At 40.7% G+C, this 17080-nt stretch overlaps 2 protein-coding genes across 3 annotated transcripts in view; both read right to left on the minus strand.

The window, feature by feature from the left end:
- LOC137940640 (uncharacterized protein At4g17910) overlaps positions 1-17080 on the minus strand; it is a 30615-nt gene that overhangs the window by 7192 nt on the left and 6343 nt on the right. Inside the window, exons 2-9 of one of the 2 annotated variants that reach the window (XM_068785793.1) lie at positions 5241-5363; positions 5084-5147; positions 4939-4984; positions 4154-4272; positions 3890-3963; positions 3484-3574; positions 3303-3392; positions 2276-2349 (exon numbers count right to left, since the gene is read on the minus strand). In XM_068785793.1, the coding sequence (XP_068641894.1) occupies positions 2276-2349; positions 3303-3392; positions 3484-3574; positions 3890-3963; positions 4154-4272; positions 4939-4984; positions 5084-5147; positions 5241-5290 (608 nt within the window). In that variant the 5' untranslated portion in view covers positions 5291-5363. Of the gene's footprint in view, positions 1-2275; positions 2350-3302; positions 3393-3483; positions 3575-3889; positions 3964-4153; positions 4273-4938; positions 4985-5083; positions 5148-5240; positions 5376-17080 lie in introns of both variants that reach the window. The other variant, XM_068785795.1, reaches the window with a different exon arrangement.
- Positions 15274-15831, minus strand: LOC137942810 (uncharacterized). Its single transcript, XM_068788546.1, has one exon. The coding sequence runs from the start codon at positions 15829-15831 to the stop codon at positions 15274-15276; it is 558 nt and encodes a 185-aa protein (XP_068644647.1).

Consider the following 17080-nt stretch of genomic DNA (forward strand, 5'->3'; position numbering starts at 1 on the left):
CAGGAGGCGGGGTCCATTCGCAGATGACAAGAGGCTTCGAAGAGAGTGAATCTGGGCTAGACTTCTCCAATTATTTCTGATGGTTGATTTTGCTCCAATCAGATACCCCAGGGGATGAATGCAGATAGAGCAGAGATCATCAATTTCCCAAGACCGAAGATAGGAATCCCAACAAGCATACGACAGGTGGTTGTCAAGTCCTCAGGGAAGCAGAATTGGAGCCCAATTTTGCTAAGAATCGACATCCAAATCCCCCAAGAGAAAGGGCACAAAAGAAGCAGGTGGCTAACAGTTTCTTCCTTTGCATGGGAGAAAGGGCAAATGGGGTCAACTCCGAATTCTGAGGTTGTCAGCAGAGAGAATCTTGTTACGACAAGCACTCCACATGAAGAATTTTTTTTTTTTTTTGGGGGGGGGGGGGGGGGGGGGTGCTAAGACGCCATGTGAATTCTATTGCATGTTTGGGACCATGAGTGATCCCTCCTCGAATAGCAAGATAAGAGGAGGAGACAGAGAAAGAGCCACTTTTATCTAGCCACCAGATTAATTTGTCTGATTTGTTAGCTTGAATTCTGGTTGGCTACAGAGCGTCCAACAGACGACTGGCTTCAAGAGCTTCTAACTTAGATAGGCCACGACGATATGATGGTTCGATCCCCCATTATCAGCAACTTCAGCAATGGTTCTATTCCTCAATCTTGAAATTCTAAAGAGGCTAGGAAAGGTGTTCTGAAGAGGCATATCACCCAACCACCAATCTTCCCAGAATCTGATATGATGGCCATCACCCATATAGAATCGGACTGCCGCTGAGAAAGTAGGAGTTAAGAGATAGAGCAACCTCTATATAGGAGATAAATTCCTTCTGTTTCCCCCTTCTGTCTGCCAATTTGAAGAAATGCCGAGCTTTGAAAGCACCATATTTTTCCAAAGGTTTGGAGCAGATGAATTGAGTCTCCAAATCCATTTAAGGAGCAAGGCCTGATTCATGTCTTTGGAGAGCCGGATTCCGAGACCTCCAAAACTCTTCGGGAGGCAAACTTCCTCTAAGTTGACCAAATGGTACTTGAAGTCAGGGCTGTTTCCTCTCCAAATAAAGCAGCTGACAAACAGAAGCTGGGCAAGGCAACGCATCTTCTTCTCCATCTTGCCTCTCCATCTTCTCTTCCCGTTTCTCTTCTTCTCCTTCTCTGTTTTTCTTCTTCTCTTTCAAATTCCAGCAACGCAGATGCTCGATTATTCATCAACCAGGTACGTTCAATTAAAACTTCAACCATACCACATTTGTATGTGTTACCCCTCTTAGGTCAGATGTCATTATGTTTTTATTAGAATCAAGTTGGTCCTGTTTTTAGAGAAATCTAGCATGTAATTATTAAGTAACGAGTTGTTCAGGAGTGAGGAGTATTTTTGTCCATTTATGTAATCACTTTAGGTGAGTTAATAAAAAGGAGTTAGGGGTCGACTTAGCTGCTGCTTTCTCTGGTGCAGCCTTCTCACACTTTCTCTCTTCTTTTCTCATTTTTTTTTTTTTTGTTGTGGTCTCTTCTTCTCTCATTCTCCTCTCTTTTCTACTTCATAATGTTCAACTCCTACATAACTCTCCACAGTAAGCACCTCATAGTCTCATAGAGAGCTTTTTAAGTAATTTAATAAAACATGTACTGCTACTGGTTCAGTTGAGTTGTTTTTTTTTTTTTTTTTTCATTTTTCTATCTTTCAATTCTGCTGAGTTGATAGCAACCTTGCCTTACTTTCTCGTGTAATCCCAATCTACATAGAAGATTAGGTTACTCGTGCTAACTCCACGTCCATCTATACTTATGAGATTGTTTTGCTAACTGTTCTTCACATCATAACACTGACAAATAATCAACATATAGCATACAAAATTGACCATCAGAAAATTCAATATGATGGCAGTGTGTCCAATAAATAACCAAAAACCAAGCATAAAAAAGTCATAACCGAAGTAACTTCTAAGGTGCACAAATACTGTTTCGAAATATCCAACATTTACATCATGGTCATATAGGTACAAGTGTTGTCTTGATTCACATGGTCATTTAGGTTCAAGCAAAATAAAAGTGGTCTTGATTCCCAATTTCTATGACAGGCATGACATGACAAACTACACTATAGTCATTTAAAAGAAAAAACAAAAAGACTAACAACACCAAAGAAGGAAAAGATAAAATGGATTTGTGATCGTGGAAAAGACAAAACAGAGTAAAATGTACCTTGTTAACTTAAAATGAAAGAAAAGACAACTTACACACAGATCAAATTACGTGCTTGTCGAGAAACCAACGCATTTGCCACTACAAATGAGCCTACCCCAAGATCCATCTGTTAGACATCAGTAATCTGATATCAATAAGTTCCTAAGAATAACATTTAATACATGTAAACATCTTTCTAAACTCCCTTGGTACAGGTGGAGATTATAATGGAAAGGTGATAGAACAATATGGAGAGCATAAATGTCAAATACAGGATATAGGGAAAATAGAAAAGGTAATATTACCAACTTATGTCAAATGAATCAAACTAAGGATCAAAAAATAGATAAAAACAACTATAGACACAGAAATACCTAACATTAAATTAAAAAAATGAACATCTCATAGATTTATGTAATAGGAAATGTAAAAGAACAGCTATTGGCTGTCCTGGGCCAGCTGAAGCAGGTGGTGTTTTCAGAGGTAACAATGGAGACCCTATTCTTTCTTATGTTGGACCGGTGGGTATTACTGATTCTAATACAGCTGAAGTATGTGCTCTTCTATTCGGCCTTCGAATCTTCAAGGAGCGTCTCCATGGCAAGCTTATTATTGAAGGAAACTCTAAGACTATCATCAGCTTGTGTTCAAAAGATAATTCCCCCCTTGGTGTCACTGGTCTATCACCGATTGTATTACTGACATTGTGTCTTCTAATCATTGTAATTGGAAACTCATTCCTAGATCAGCCAACTCTTTGGCTAATAAATTGGCTAAATTCGGAACTTCCCAGCAATCTCTCATTGTTTGGGAAGGCTCCCCCCCTTTGTAATTTGCTCTCTTGAGCTTTTGTCTTCATAAAATTCAGCATCATTTCAAAATAAAAAATAAAAATGTCACAGGAAATGTATACTTCTTTTTCAGTATATAATAGCCACATATTGAAAGCAAAAGGAATTTCAGCAGAAAAGATGTCAACTTGAATTTCAAGGGCTCATGTTGAAATGAAGATTCACATGCAAGGAGCCAAATAACATCTGCAGATAAATAAAGAAACTTTTGGTCGATTGAAGAACTCACCAGACCAGTACCATACGTCTCAGTCTTAGCATATCTTCGAGGATATATTTTAAAATCAACAGCCAGGATGCATAAGCATGTTACAATCATCTACACCAAATATAAACCAGTCTCTTTGAATAACAAACCGAAATGATTCCAATAAGAAACAATGTAAATGAGTAAAATAATACAAGCATACCATGGACACTCTGTATGATGAGATACATGACCTAATTGAATACACAGATTCAATCCTTTCCTCAGAATTAGTAGTAGAAGAAACCATATATCTGCAGTAAGAAAGAGAGAAATAAAATGCTGAAGAACATTAGATGCAGTTCAAAACTAAAATCCATTCATATGCTTAATTGGTGGACGCAAAGCTTGAATATTTTTTTGATGATGAGAACATCATCGAAAGAAGGAAAATAGAACATTCAAAAAAAGCAACTAGCTTAATCAAGCTACCAAATTAGAAAGAACAAAAGGTAAAGCATCAATACAACTTTGAATGATATGAGACCAAGTCAGTAATATTTAAGGAAAGCTTCAATACTTCAAATGGAAATAATAAAAACATTAACAGTAAAAATTGAAGATACTACCTTGTCACCAAAAAGCAGAAAAGCAGTATCAACATCAGGGAAACTGCAAAGAAATGTGCCCAGTCTGATAAAACCTGAGATCAGTATGAGAAACTATATTGTAGCACCTCATTGAAACTGCATTTATTAGAAACACTAATTAAACCGGGACTAGGGTACAAGATTAAACAAAAAAATAATACAGCTAACATAGAAAGAACTAAGAACTAAACTTTCTTTCAGGAGGAAACTACACAGCTTTTGATGGAAAGAAAAAGCACATACCGTAAAAACTGAAAGGATGGGTAAAATGACCCAAAGAAAATCCATAAGAAGCGAAGCAATGCAATCCCTCCAAAACTTGTTACCACGAGCGAAATCATCATTCTTTTTATGAGATATCACTGTCACATAGAAACCGAGAAAGAAAAGTCCTATTTAGAATGGGGAAAAGATTCTTTTTTAATAGAATAAATGACTTGAAACTTTGAGGAGTTTCAGTTGACAATTTTTCCATGAAAATAGAGCAGCTCATGTCAGCCAATTAGCTTCCAGATGCCCCTTATTTATTCAATTTCAGACAGAAAATACTTTTTTGGCAGTCATTAGATGAAAGGATTAGTATGCCAACACCAAGTGGCTGAAATATCAAAAGGTAGGTAAAACTTACAGGAAAATGAACTTACATTAGCAATAGTAAATGTGAAATCTATGTTTTTACCAAAATCATTGAGAACCTAATTTGCAATGAAAATCAAAAGGTATATGTTATGATGAAAACGCTTGAGCACAAAGACTGCATATTTCTTTAAGGGACATGAAGCAACATATTCCTGGAAGTATTGTGTTCTTGCATCAAAAAGCGAAAAGAAAATTAATCTCACATCAGTTCATATCATATCAGATTTCCCACAGAAATTATGAATTTCTTCAGAGGAATTTATAAACAAAGTTTTGACTCCAAATTACAGAGCCACCATTAAACCAGATAAATGTAAACCAAAATAACTTCCACTGAAATGAGATAAAAAGATGAAAACTTTCATTTGAATAAAGTAGGAGAGAGCTACCAGTCAAGTTATTGGAGCAGTTCCAGTGTCGTAGAACCATAAGAATCTGTAAATTTTCAAAGTGCATAAAAGTCATACATCCTAAAAAATTGGTTTTGAAATGAATGACAAGGTAATGCATAGTGAACTTAGTTGAAACAACTACGGGGACAATTGTGGAGAGAGAAGCAATTTCGAGCATGGAAGATCCTGTCAAGTTGCTCACAAATCTGAAAAGAATCAAAATAGAATATCATTCTATTTTATCCATCAGAAAAAAAATTCTTCAGCATTTTATAGAAAAAAATAACAAGAAAGCGTACTCTTCCTTGAGATGCTTGTTTGGATTGAGAGACATTTGAAGAGGATCCATCAAATAGAAGGAAAAAAAGATGACTAATAGGCGCAAACAGGTGAAACCACCAACAATCCAGCAAACAAAAGCCCTGTTAATGTCCCTGCATGGAAATAAGTAAGCCAAAAAAAGCAGGATATGGGTTTTTTGGTTATAAGTTTTTAGGAAAAACTAGGATTGTTTTTGAATGTTGTGAAAACTTCATTCTGCTATAGAAAAACTAATTACATTTTTTTTTAAAATTGTCATATAACCCTTTTCCTTTAGTTATTAGTGCCCTTCCCTAAACAGTGCAGAAATCTAGAGCTCTAATGCTATCACAATGCAACTGCTTTTGACTTTCAAAAATACCAATGGAAAATGCTGACTTAAGTGGACAAGATCCATTGTGTAAATGGCAAAACATCTTTAAAATTGAATATGAAATTCAACAGCTATTTCACCAAAGTAAAATAACCTGTGTTAAAACTCCTCTATAGAAAAAAGGAAAAAACTTCATTATTATTTTCTGATTGTAGGAATAGTCCCATTGAACCCAATTTCACATGGTATCAGAGCGAGTACTCGTATGTGGGCCTCCACCCAAATTATCCACGTGCCTACACCTGAGGGAGAGTGTTAATGAATAGTACCATATGGATTAGTGAGATCAAAGATCTTGAGTTTATTAGTTGGAAAAGAGGTTTCCTAAGATGGTTAGTCATTTGGGGATGCGCCTTGGACCCCACTTCACACTGATCATGCAAATTAAAGAGCTAACAACTCTCCAGTAAAGTCGAGAAGAGGCTAAGAATTTAAGTTGCAATCATTCAGAAATTGTATTCTGAAATGTGGTCAAATTGTGAACACAACCTATGGAATCATATCAGAACTGTTAATTTAAGGAGTAACATGGCTTTTCATGTTGATTGTTTTATATATCTAAAATAAATTACATTTCTATTTCAAAAAGTTATATTATACAAAAAGGGAGGCCACCACTCCCTCCTCTCCTGGTGTCGAGAGAGGGGAGGTGTACCCACCAGTCTCCCAGTCCCATTGGAAGTAGGCCTTCTTGCACGGGAGTGGGAAGCAAAGGCCTACCTCTCCCATCTCTTGTGCACTGTAATCAATCACAAAACAGAAGAGTAGAAACAAGGTTTAGGGGGATGCCCACTACCCTACTCCTTCCCTCACTTATGTTGTGCGGTAGAGGAGGGAGGCTAAGAGCCCAGATCCACTCTACCTTCAACTATTAACTTTTTAAATTTGTTGCAGTAGTATAGTATTTCATATGATTTCAAACATCTCAATCAAAGGCCACAAAGAGCAAGACCATATTTATCCACTAAATGCTGATGAAAGGCAGATTTAAGAATCTGACATTTTAATAATTGTATTTCGAAATATGGTATCTACAAGGGACTCATTTGGAAATTAATCCTAAATGAAACTAACAAGATGGATCTTGGTGGATTCAAGCCACCATCCTCTTAAAGAAACTTAAGTGTTCCTCACAATTTTTATCTTAAAGATCCACTTAGACATGTGGTCTTTATAAAAAGCAAAACCAAAAAACAAAAAGATGCACAAGAAACGGTTGAAGCTGAATTTTCACAGGATCTCAAAGAAGACAGGACCATTTGAGACAGATTAACTCTGTGCCATTTGAGCAATGTGATTTGTTCGAAGCGGAGCTCCATGCCCTCCTTTGTGGAGTAAGGATTTTTTGTCAAAATTTCTCTGGTCCCCTTATTATAGAAGGCGACTACAGTGTGGTCATATCACGGTCCAATTCTAGTAAGGCCCTTCATGGAGATTTCTTCACTTCGATGATGAAATTCGTGACTGGAGTCGGCAAATTCAGGTTCAATGGTATACCCCTCTTCTTGTGTATCATTTAGATCTATTATTTATGTTCTAGTCAGCCACAGAGACATTTGAAAGTTCAGTATTTCCAAAGATGGGTATTTTTGAGAAACCATACTAGTGTCTGAGATCAGAGGAGAAACTGCTTCTGCTGTTAGAGCATTGAGAGCAAAGTCTCAAAGATGGGTAACTGAAACTAACACGAGCTTAAGCAAACATGTTGTACTTTTATCTTAACTCACAAAGTATATAAGATACATCGTCCCTTGATGACAAAAATTCACCAACTATCTGCGACTGACAGCACAAAGTTTTGACTTGGTTGGGGAGTTCAGTGACGTATTTGCCACCTCACTTTGATGTTTGTAATTGCAGTTTTAACTGAAATACACTGGCAGCAGTCTGAATAGTAACAGTAAAATGCAAAATGTTCCAATATTCTAATGGATTCTGAATTTCAGTGACGAGAGAGAATATGTATGCAGACAAAGTGGCTACTAACAACCCACATGTCTCATAAATTCTATTTTTTGTATTCAGGGTTAGATGCAATGAAAGGTTCCTGTCCCTTGCCCTTGTCATTTTCCACCATATTGTCAGTCTAGCTCTTTACTGACAAAAAATTAGGTGGAACCGTCTCTGTTTCATTGATATGATCAATAAAAAGGTTTTGATGAGATCTTGCCAAACGAGAAAATTGGTATTGTCCAACTTAATAGCCACAGGTCACTATTTTTTAGTTAATGATCATAAATATGATGTGCCAAAGTATAATTTTAAACAAAAAGATCAATAGGAAATCTGAAAGTTACCAAACAGGACAGCTGGAAACCACAATTAGCAAATAAGTTTGTGCTAGAATCGGCTCCATCTTGCTCAAGCCACCTCTATGAGGAAAGGTACACCTCAAGTTGACTCTGCTGACCTCGAGTAGACTCGATGTTTGCAGTGATAGAGAAAACCAGGATATCGTCTTGGATGCAACCAACCCTTTTTTTTATGGAATGTGTGAATATTATAAACAGAGGAAAGAAAATACAACCTATAGAGAGGGGCCACCACTCCACAATAAAGTTTTGGAGGGATTCAACCAACCCTTCTCTCGTGACTCTAACAAAGATCTAAAGCTTTCTGGACAAATCAGATCGAGAAACTCAACTGCGTGTGGATTTGAAAAATAAGGAGGAAAAAGATTCACTGGTTCTTCCAGCAGAGTTTCAAATCCTTCAAAAAAGGCTCCATGTGTGTATCAATGCTCTAATACCATGTAAAAAATTGCAAAGAACAAGGTTGTGATAATCTTATGTGCAATTCAGCATGTATTAAGCAAATGGCCTCCAGCACCATACGGCACAAGTTTCTTCTAACACAACATAAATACATGCTCGAGTTGAGCGTGCGACGAGAGACGGGCAAGTCGAGTGGCGTGAGAGAGTTGAGCATCGAGCGAGAGAGATTCGAGCAATCAAAGAGAGGGATGAGCGACGCCGGAGCGTGAGAGGCGATCATCGTCCTCAATCGGAAACTCCTTCAGATCGTGACAGACATCGCAGTCACCCCCGTCGCCGTTCTCGAGGAAGAAGTCCAACAACCTTACAAGGCTCTTGCGGCCAGCAAGAACCAGCAACCACCGCTGACGACGACCGACGGCTAGCTTGTGCTCCGATCTCACCTCACTACCGCATTGCTAAAGATGCAGAGAGGACTTCCAGACTTGGCATCCGACACGACGTTCTAAGAACTGAAGACAACGATGGTGACACCAATTGAACCACCACTCATCACCAGAAGCATCGACAGCAACATCACCGAGGCTCTGCGACGTCCCCCACTGCCCCATTTCACTTTGCTTATGGCCCAACCTCGATGTCGATCACATGAGTGGCTCTCTACGACACTCCTTGCATTCGGGTGATAGCAAGGACCGGGGCTCATCAGGCCTTCATCACCATCCTAATGGCTGCTTGCGCCTCCTTCATCATTCAGTTCAGAGGCCACGACTCCCTGCCGTGAACCGGGGAGCTCTGGTCTAGACCCTAGCATTTCAATTTCCTCACTATTTGCAAGAGAGAAACCGCTGAATGCCGCATCGTCCAATACAGAGACCAAACCATGGCCTGCATTGCTATCTCGGAGGCCATAATACCGCCTTTGGCTAGACCCAATTCACCCAATCCTTTAGACATCAGTTGGTATCAGCTTACTTCTATATTTGCTCACTCTCTCTCTCTCTATGTATCAATTGGTATCAAAGTGGATGACTTGCGACTATGGATACTAGAAGATTTATCAGAGGAAGAGCTTAAGGTCAATACTTCTATATTTGTTCAGTTCAGAGGATTTGCAGACCTTCCAAGAGATTTTTTTGTTAAGTGTGCACATAAAGGCATATTAGGTGTTCGACAAAAACCCAAATGACGAAAACGAGATAAAACCTACCTTAGTATCCTTGGCTACACATTATGATAGGTTAGATGAAGGATCCAAGAGGGTCCAAGTCAAGTTTGACACATTGGCGCAATCACTTAAAGCCAAATCCACAGTGTTGGAAGCTTTGATTAAAGGGTGACTCGGCAAGATTGAGACCTATGCAGGCCTTCAACCAAACAGCTGCCAATAGTACAAGGATTATGCAACTTGACGACCCAACAGTTGTAAATCATGATGAGCTCACTACAAGGATCACGAGAGTCGAACAATATATTATTACCACAACACTTGAGAGGACCAGAAAGTCGAGTAGGCCACAAAAGCTAACTCTTTGTACTCCTAAAATTATGGTGGAGGCCACAGGGCTGGCTAACATATAGGAGGAGAAACTTTATATCCTCCAAAACCTGGGGATGACTCCAAGACCCACTTCCACTCCCACAACCCAAAATTGAGCCATGGAAAGAGGATGCCCCGAGGCTGCCATAGAGCCCAGCTGCCATCACTGGGCCTAAGACTTTCATAAACTTTCTTAGGGGGAAATGGCCAGCAAATGGGTGCAAGGATTATGATTTAATTATAATGACCAGCTTGCCACAGGACTTTCAGTTATTACTTTATGAAGAGCTAGATGAAGCAGCCAATGCTGATGAAATGGAAGATCAAGCCAACCTATGGGAACCTTCCACTAAAGTGTTTGTTCATACTCCAGCAGGCAGGACTGGTCGATGGCAAATTGAAGAGCCACAATGGGTATGTTATCCCTCGAAGCAACAGAGGGCAAGGCAATTACAAAGACCGTTCTAATCCTTCCTAGGACACCACCGGCCAATATTTGGGCTTACAGGCACACTCATAACCAAAAAACTAAAGTTGAAAGACTTGTTAACAAGATGCTTGATGTAGGAAATTTCAGGCAAGTACAACCCTTATTCTTCACCAATCTTCTTAACAGGCAAAGAGCATGGTGGTTGGCATTTTTGCACTAATTGTAGGGTTTTAAATGGTATTCCTTTGAAGGACAAATTTCCTACCCCAGTTATAGAATAATTGTTGGATGAATTGCATGGCGCTAGAATTTTTTTCAGGTTGGATCTCCAATCTAGGTACCACTAGATTCAAATGGCACCACAAGACAGAGTAAATTGTTTTCCGCACTCACGGCTGTATTGGTGTGGTGTTAAGCCAAGAGGACATCCGATTTCATTTTTAGCAAAGGTGCTCAACTTATGGGAAAGAAATGTTAGTTGTGGTTGTGGCTATGAAGCATTGGAGGCCTTGTTTTCTAGGCCAACGATTTCAAATTTTGACAGATCACACATCCTTGAAGAACGTGTTAGACAAGTGAATTGTTTGTCACCAACAGCAGCAATGGTTGGCGAACAATTTGACCTATGATTATGAGATTGGAAATTGGAAGGGTACCGAAAACCCTATGGCAGATGCTCTATCTTGCGAAGTGTTTCCCTGTTTCTTGCCATTGGCTTTGTTCAACAATTTGGCTTATAGAGATAAATGGCAGGCCACCTATTTGAAAATTGTAGAAGTACTCAAGTTTTATTCAAATAGTGCTGTTAACAGCCACAACAATGGCTTTCTCATAAAGTCCAGCAGGATCCCTTCTACAAGGGATGTTTATATGTGCCTAAGGATGCTCTTCTATGTTGGGCAATACTCACAGAATTCCATTCTTCTGTTTCTACAGGACATGAAGGAAACTTCAAGACATACAAGTGTATTAGCAAGAATTTCTTTTGGCCTCAGCTCATGAAGGATATGAAGAATTTTGTGGCTGTTTATGACACATGCCAACGGGTGAAGCATGAAACAACCTTCCCCGTGAGGATATTACAACTGCGTTCTATACCTGAGCAGATTTGGGAGGACATCTCTATGTATTTCATAGAGGGACTACCACTTTTGAGCAATCATTCACTCATTTTAGTGGTGGTGGACAGACTGACAAAGTGTGCACAGTTTTTTTGGCATGAAACATTCTAACTCCACAAGCCAATGGCTGATATTATGACTCTGGAGGTAGTTGTTTCCTCTTCTCTCTACAATGTGATGACAATGGATTCCTCTTGGACGAGTTGGCACAACATTCTCTGCACCTAGCATATTGATGCTAATGGGCTTCTACAAACTGGGGTATCAACGGGATGAAAAAATTTCCAGATTCCAATGCTGAAGAGCATTTCTTTTTGCAATATTTTTTTTGAGAGGATGTGTGAATGTATTACAAAAGAAAAATTACATACCTAGAAGCTAAAAAGACATTTCCTCCACAACAAGATGTTGGAGGGTAACTCCTTTTTTCACTTGAGCATCGGCTAAGTGATTAGCAGATCTTGGAACATGTTTCCAAGTGCATTGTAAACCAGAAGTTAAATTACAAATTTCATCAAAAATCTCCCAATGATGCCAAGGAGGTTTTGATGGCTTGGAGCACCAGTTAATAATGACTTGAGAATCCCCTTCAACCAAGAGAGCACCCTCCTTTTTTTGTTTGAAGAGTTTCAGTCCGTTGAACAAACCATGCAATTCCGCACAAGTAGAGTCAGATACTCCAATTGGACCCGCATAAGTGAAGAGAAGATTCGCTTGATCATCGTGAATTACTCCGCCAAAACCAGCTGGCCCCGGACACCCGAGAGCACTTCCATCAAAATTTGAGATTAAAGTGTCCAGGAGGAGGTTTGGTCCATTCAACCATTATAGGAACCTTCGATGGAAAAGACATACCCGCAACATTTCGCCAATTTTCCCGCATGTTTGTCGCTCTTAAATTACAGAATTCTTTGCGAAGGAGAACCCAAGAGCTAACTTGACCGATTATATGTTCACAAAGAATATTCCAAGGGATAGCTTTCTGATTGAATTTACGATTGTTTCTTTCTTTCCATAAATTCCACGCAATGTGCCCAACACAACAAGAGATTAAAATTTTCCCCAACTTCGGAAGACGAGAGCTAACCAAAGTTAAGATAGTGTTTTGCAAATCTGGCGAAGAGCAATATAATAAACCGATTTTGTCCATTAATTCGGTCCAAATCTTATGAGCAAATTCGTAGTATAGAAGCGTGTGATCTGCTGTTTCAGGAGATGTGTTACAAAATGGGCATTCTGGATTAGGAGTATTAATGCCTCGTCTTTGCAAAGCGTCAGAAGTTAAGATTTTCTTACGACATACCGTCCAGATGAAAAACTTAATTCGAGGAGGAATCGGGAGTGACCATGCAAAGGCAGCAGTATGTTCTGCGTGGGGAGGCGGGTATGAAATCCTATGATGGTACGTTGAAGCTGTAGAGAACATACCTTGTTTGTTGAGCGTCCAGATGAGTGTAGCGGTAGAGCTTTTTAAAGTCACACCAGAAAGCAAATTGACCAGACAGGTGGCTTCAACAGCTTCAGAGTCATTCAACGCTCGCCTGAGATGAAGATTCCAGCCGCCGAAGACTGCCAATGGTTAGAAATCATTGAGCTACGAGATCTTGACAGTTGATATAATCGAGGATGACTTTCCTTTAAACAACTAGACCCTATCCACCAATCCGACCAGAATAGAGTATCTGTACCGCTCCCAATGTAGCATTTGACGGCAGATTTGAAGGTAGGTAAGAGTTTGGCAATTTTCTTCCAAATGGGGGACAACTTGTAAAATCTCCCCCCGTCCGTCAACCAGCCATTATCTGTTCCGGATTTAATTGCAACCATTCGGCGCCACAGTAGATTGGATTGCATGCTGAACTTCCAATTCCACTTTAAGAGCAAAGCCTTGTTTGTGGTAGCAATGTCCCGAATCCCGAGGCCCCCCATTACAATTGGTTTACAAATATCTACCCATTTTACAAGATTAAACTTTTCTTCCCCATTTGGCCCATCCCATAGGAATCTTCTTTTCAACAATTCAATTCTATCCCGAATAGATGCTGGACAATGGTACAAAGATAAAAAATAGGATGGGATTCCATGAAGGCAAGATTTTATAAGAACCAGTTTACCAGCTTTGGATGAAAAATTTCCTTTCCAAGAAGCCAGACGCTTCTCAAGCCTCTCAACAACCGGAAACCAGGAGTTTTTCGAAGGCAGGAGCGGAGTCAAAGGTAAGCCCAGATATGTACTCGGAACGGACGCTACCTTACAACCCAGATAGTTCGCCATTGAGCTGAGAATAGAGGCTTCAATATTAAATCCAAAAATTGATGTTTTTTCCCAGCTTATCTTTTGACCAGACGTCAATTCAAAGATGTTCAAAATTGCTTTCATGTGTTTGATTTGTCTCATGGACCCTTCTCCAAAAAAGATAGAATCATTAGCAAACTGAAGAATGGGAACGTCTTGGTTTGGATCAGAAAAAACAGGACTGAGCCAACCCGAACATTTAGCAAACCGGATCATAGAGGTAAGGTATTCTCCAACGAGAGTAAAAATAAATGGAGAAAGGGGGTCGCCTTGTCTTATCCCCCTAGAAGCTTTGAAATAGCCTCGAGGTTTCCCATTTACCAAGACAAAATAAGAAGGAGAGGAAATACAGCTCCTCATCCAGAATTTCCATCTTGTGCCAAAACCCATACGGTCAAAAAGATAGTCCACCAGTTTCCAATCAACCCGATCAAAAGCTTTCTCAAAATCAATTTTCAGAACAAACCTTGGAAGGGAAGATTTTTTGAAAGAATCAAGGAGTTCATGAGTTGTTAGAGAAGAGTTCAGGATGTTTCTGTCTCAGATAAAAGCACTTTGACAAGGATTAGTTACCTTGTAAAGGACAACTTTTAGCCGATTAGCCAATAAACGCCCAATAATTTTATATGAACTGGAAGTGAGACTAATAGGGCGAAAATCTTTAGGAACCTCCGAATTAGTTTTTTTAGGAATAAGTGCAATAAAAGATGCGCCGATTCCAGAGTGAGTTATTCCCACTTGGTGAAAATTGTGAACAAGGGCACAAACATCATTTTTTAACAGGTCCCAAAAACAGTGATAAAACTCACCATTAAAGCCATCTGGTCCGGGGGCTTTATCTTTAGGAAGGCCAAGGACAACTCGTTCAATTTCTTCTGAGGAAAATGGTTTTTCAAGATCAGCAGCGTCTTCAACTGAGATGCGCTCGAAGTCGAGCTGATGGATTTTTGGTCTTCTGAAACAGACTTCTGAATATAGCTTTGAGAAATACTTCACCAAAAGGTTAGAAATGGAGGCACTATCCGTTACCACTTGGTCTCCATTACAGAGAGCAATGATACGGTTAGTCCTCCTCCTGGCCGAGGCGATGGAATGGAAAAACTTTGTATTTCCATCACCCTCAGCCATCCAACGAAATCTTGAACGTTGTTTCCAACGGACAGATTCAGAACGAAGAAACGTAAGATATTCATAATTTAAATTATTTCTAATCAGTAAATCAGTAGGAGAGATTAACCTCTGTTCCTCCAGTAGATCCAGCTTAGAAATGCGGCGGTGAATCGAATCTTTCTGGGAAGTAGCAGAAATTCGGTGATTTTTATCCCACAAGGGAGATCTTTCCCACGTAACCAGGCGTTCTCAAACCGAAAGGGAGATCTTTCCCACGTAACTGGCCGAGAGTTGAGTTGGATAGGCCAATGGTCAGATCCTATTTTGTTTAGGACTTGGCCAGAGGCGTTGGGAAAGAGGAGGTTCCATTCTATATTGACAAAAAATTTGTCCAATTTAGACAAAATAGGGGGATTCTGACAATTTTTCTAGGTGAATTTTTTCCCCGAGAGAGGAGCCTCAGAGAGAGCAAGACTATTGATAAAATCAGAAAAAGCTCTCATGGTTGATGAGGTTCGGGAGGCAGAAGGACTTTTGTCAGAGCAAAGTAGAGTCGCATTGAAGTCTCCTCCAATGAGCCAAGGGAGGTCCCACAATTGGACAAGCTGAAAGATTTCCTCCCAGAAAGATGCTCGGTCACGGGAACGAGTTGGCCCATATATGCCGGCTAGCGCCCAAGAAGTACCGAGGTTGTGATCCAGGAGCTGGAGACCGATTGAGTATTGCCCCGGAATGACGGAAATAGCATCAAAAGCAATTGGATCCCAGATGACAATTATGCCACCAGAATGGCCAATTGCACCCACATTTGCCCACGCTGGGTTGGTGTCATACCATAAATTACAAACAATTAAGTAATCAAAAGACTGTATCTTAGTTTCAAGAAGAATAGCAATTTTTGGTTTAACATCAAAAAGCGCCGCTTTGATGAGGGCTCGCTTGGCCAAAGAGCCGAGACCTCTAACATTCCATGATAGAACGATCATGGGGAACGGTGGGTGTTGATATTCCGCGCCACGGCGCCAGCTTCAGAGTAGCCCGCACCGAAGATGTTGGCGAGCTCCGTCATTTCTGAAAATTCCTCCTGTGGAAAGTCTTGTTTCTGTTCCAGCAGAAACAGGAGGAGCTCATCCCGCGGATTGGGAATGAAGGTCTTGGTTGGGGTAGATTCAGAGGTTATAGTTGGGGGGAGGTCAGACCAAATTGGAGGGATTCCAGAGGGGAAAGCAAGGGGGAGATCGTACCAATCAGGGGGAAATTCCAATGGAAGGACAGGAGGGGGATTTGAAGGGGGGAAGGTGGGGGGGTAGTGTCTTTGATTTTATCTTTGTCAGTGTTTTTTTCGGAAGGTGCGGGGGTGCTGATTTTGGCTTTATTTTTCCCTTCTTTCTTTTTTCTGGAATAGGTATACCGGTAAGGGGTGTTGGCGATTTGTTTTCCAGTATTGGTGTGCAAGGGAGGGGTGAATGTTTTGGGGGTTGGGTTTTCCATGGTGTCCGAGTGGAGGAAGATAATACGAAGGGGGGTGAGGCAGAGGATAGTGGGAGAGTGAATATAAAGGGGGGAAGGAGTAAAAAGGGGGGTCGAAATCCCAGGCGGATTCATTGGAGAGGAGGGATGGGCTTAGCGGGGCTCGAGGGGTGGCCGTATATAGGGAGGTTTGTGTCAGAGAGGGAGGGTCTGATGGGACGGCGAGAGGAGCGGGATGCTGGGAGAGTTGATGTGGAAGGTTTGAGATAGGGGGGGTCACAGGAGGTAATCCTCGAGAAGGAGCCAAGAATGTGGGTGGGAGTGGGGAGGAAAGGGGATTTATCGAGGTAGAGAAGCCGCGGAACGGGGGAGAGTTTGTGTATGTCAGGCGAGGGGTACGGCTTCGGGAAACGAGAGCTTTAGGCGGCGGAGGGGAGGGGAGGGATTTAAATATGAAAGGACGGGAGGGCAGCGTGATGTGGATTGAGAGGTTGACGTATGACAGGAGAGTGGTACTGCTTCGGGAATCGAGGAGCGGCGGAGGGGAAGGGGGTGATGTAGAAATGAAAAGACGGGGCGGCGGCGTGATGTGGACTGAGGGGTTTTGGGAATTGATGTGGTCGACGGTTGTGGATTTGATGGTTGAAAAGGTGTTTTTTTATGTGAAGAAGTACGGTGCGGGGCTCGAGGTTGCCAGATCGGAGGGGCATTGGAAATACCATTGATTTGAGAGGGTGGTGATGGTTTTTGGTAAATGGAGAGAAA

The sequence above is a fragment of the Aristolochia californica genome, unplaced genomic scaffold, assembly GCF_029961685.1.
Source record: "Aristolochia californica isolate CCGP_79_NKW_82.1479 unplaced genomic scaffold, dmAriCali1.0.hap1 SCAF_10, whole genome shotgun sequence".
Lineage (NCBI taxonomy): Eukaryota > Viridiplantae > Streptophyta > Magnoliopsida > Piperales > Aristolochiaceae > Aristolochia > Aristolochia californica.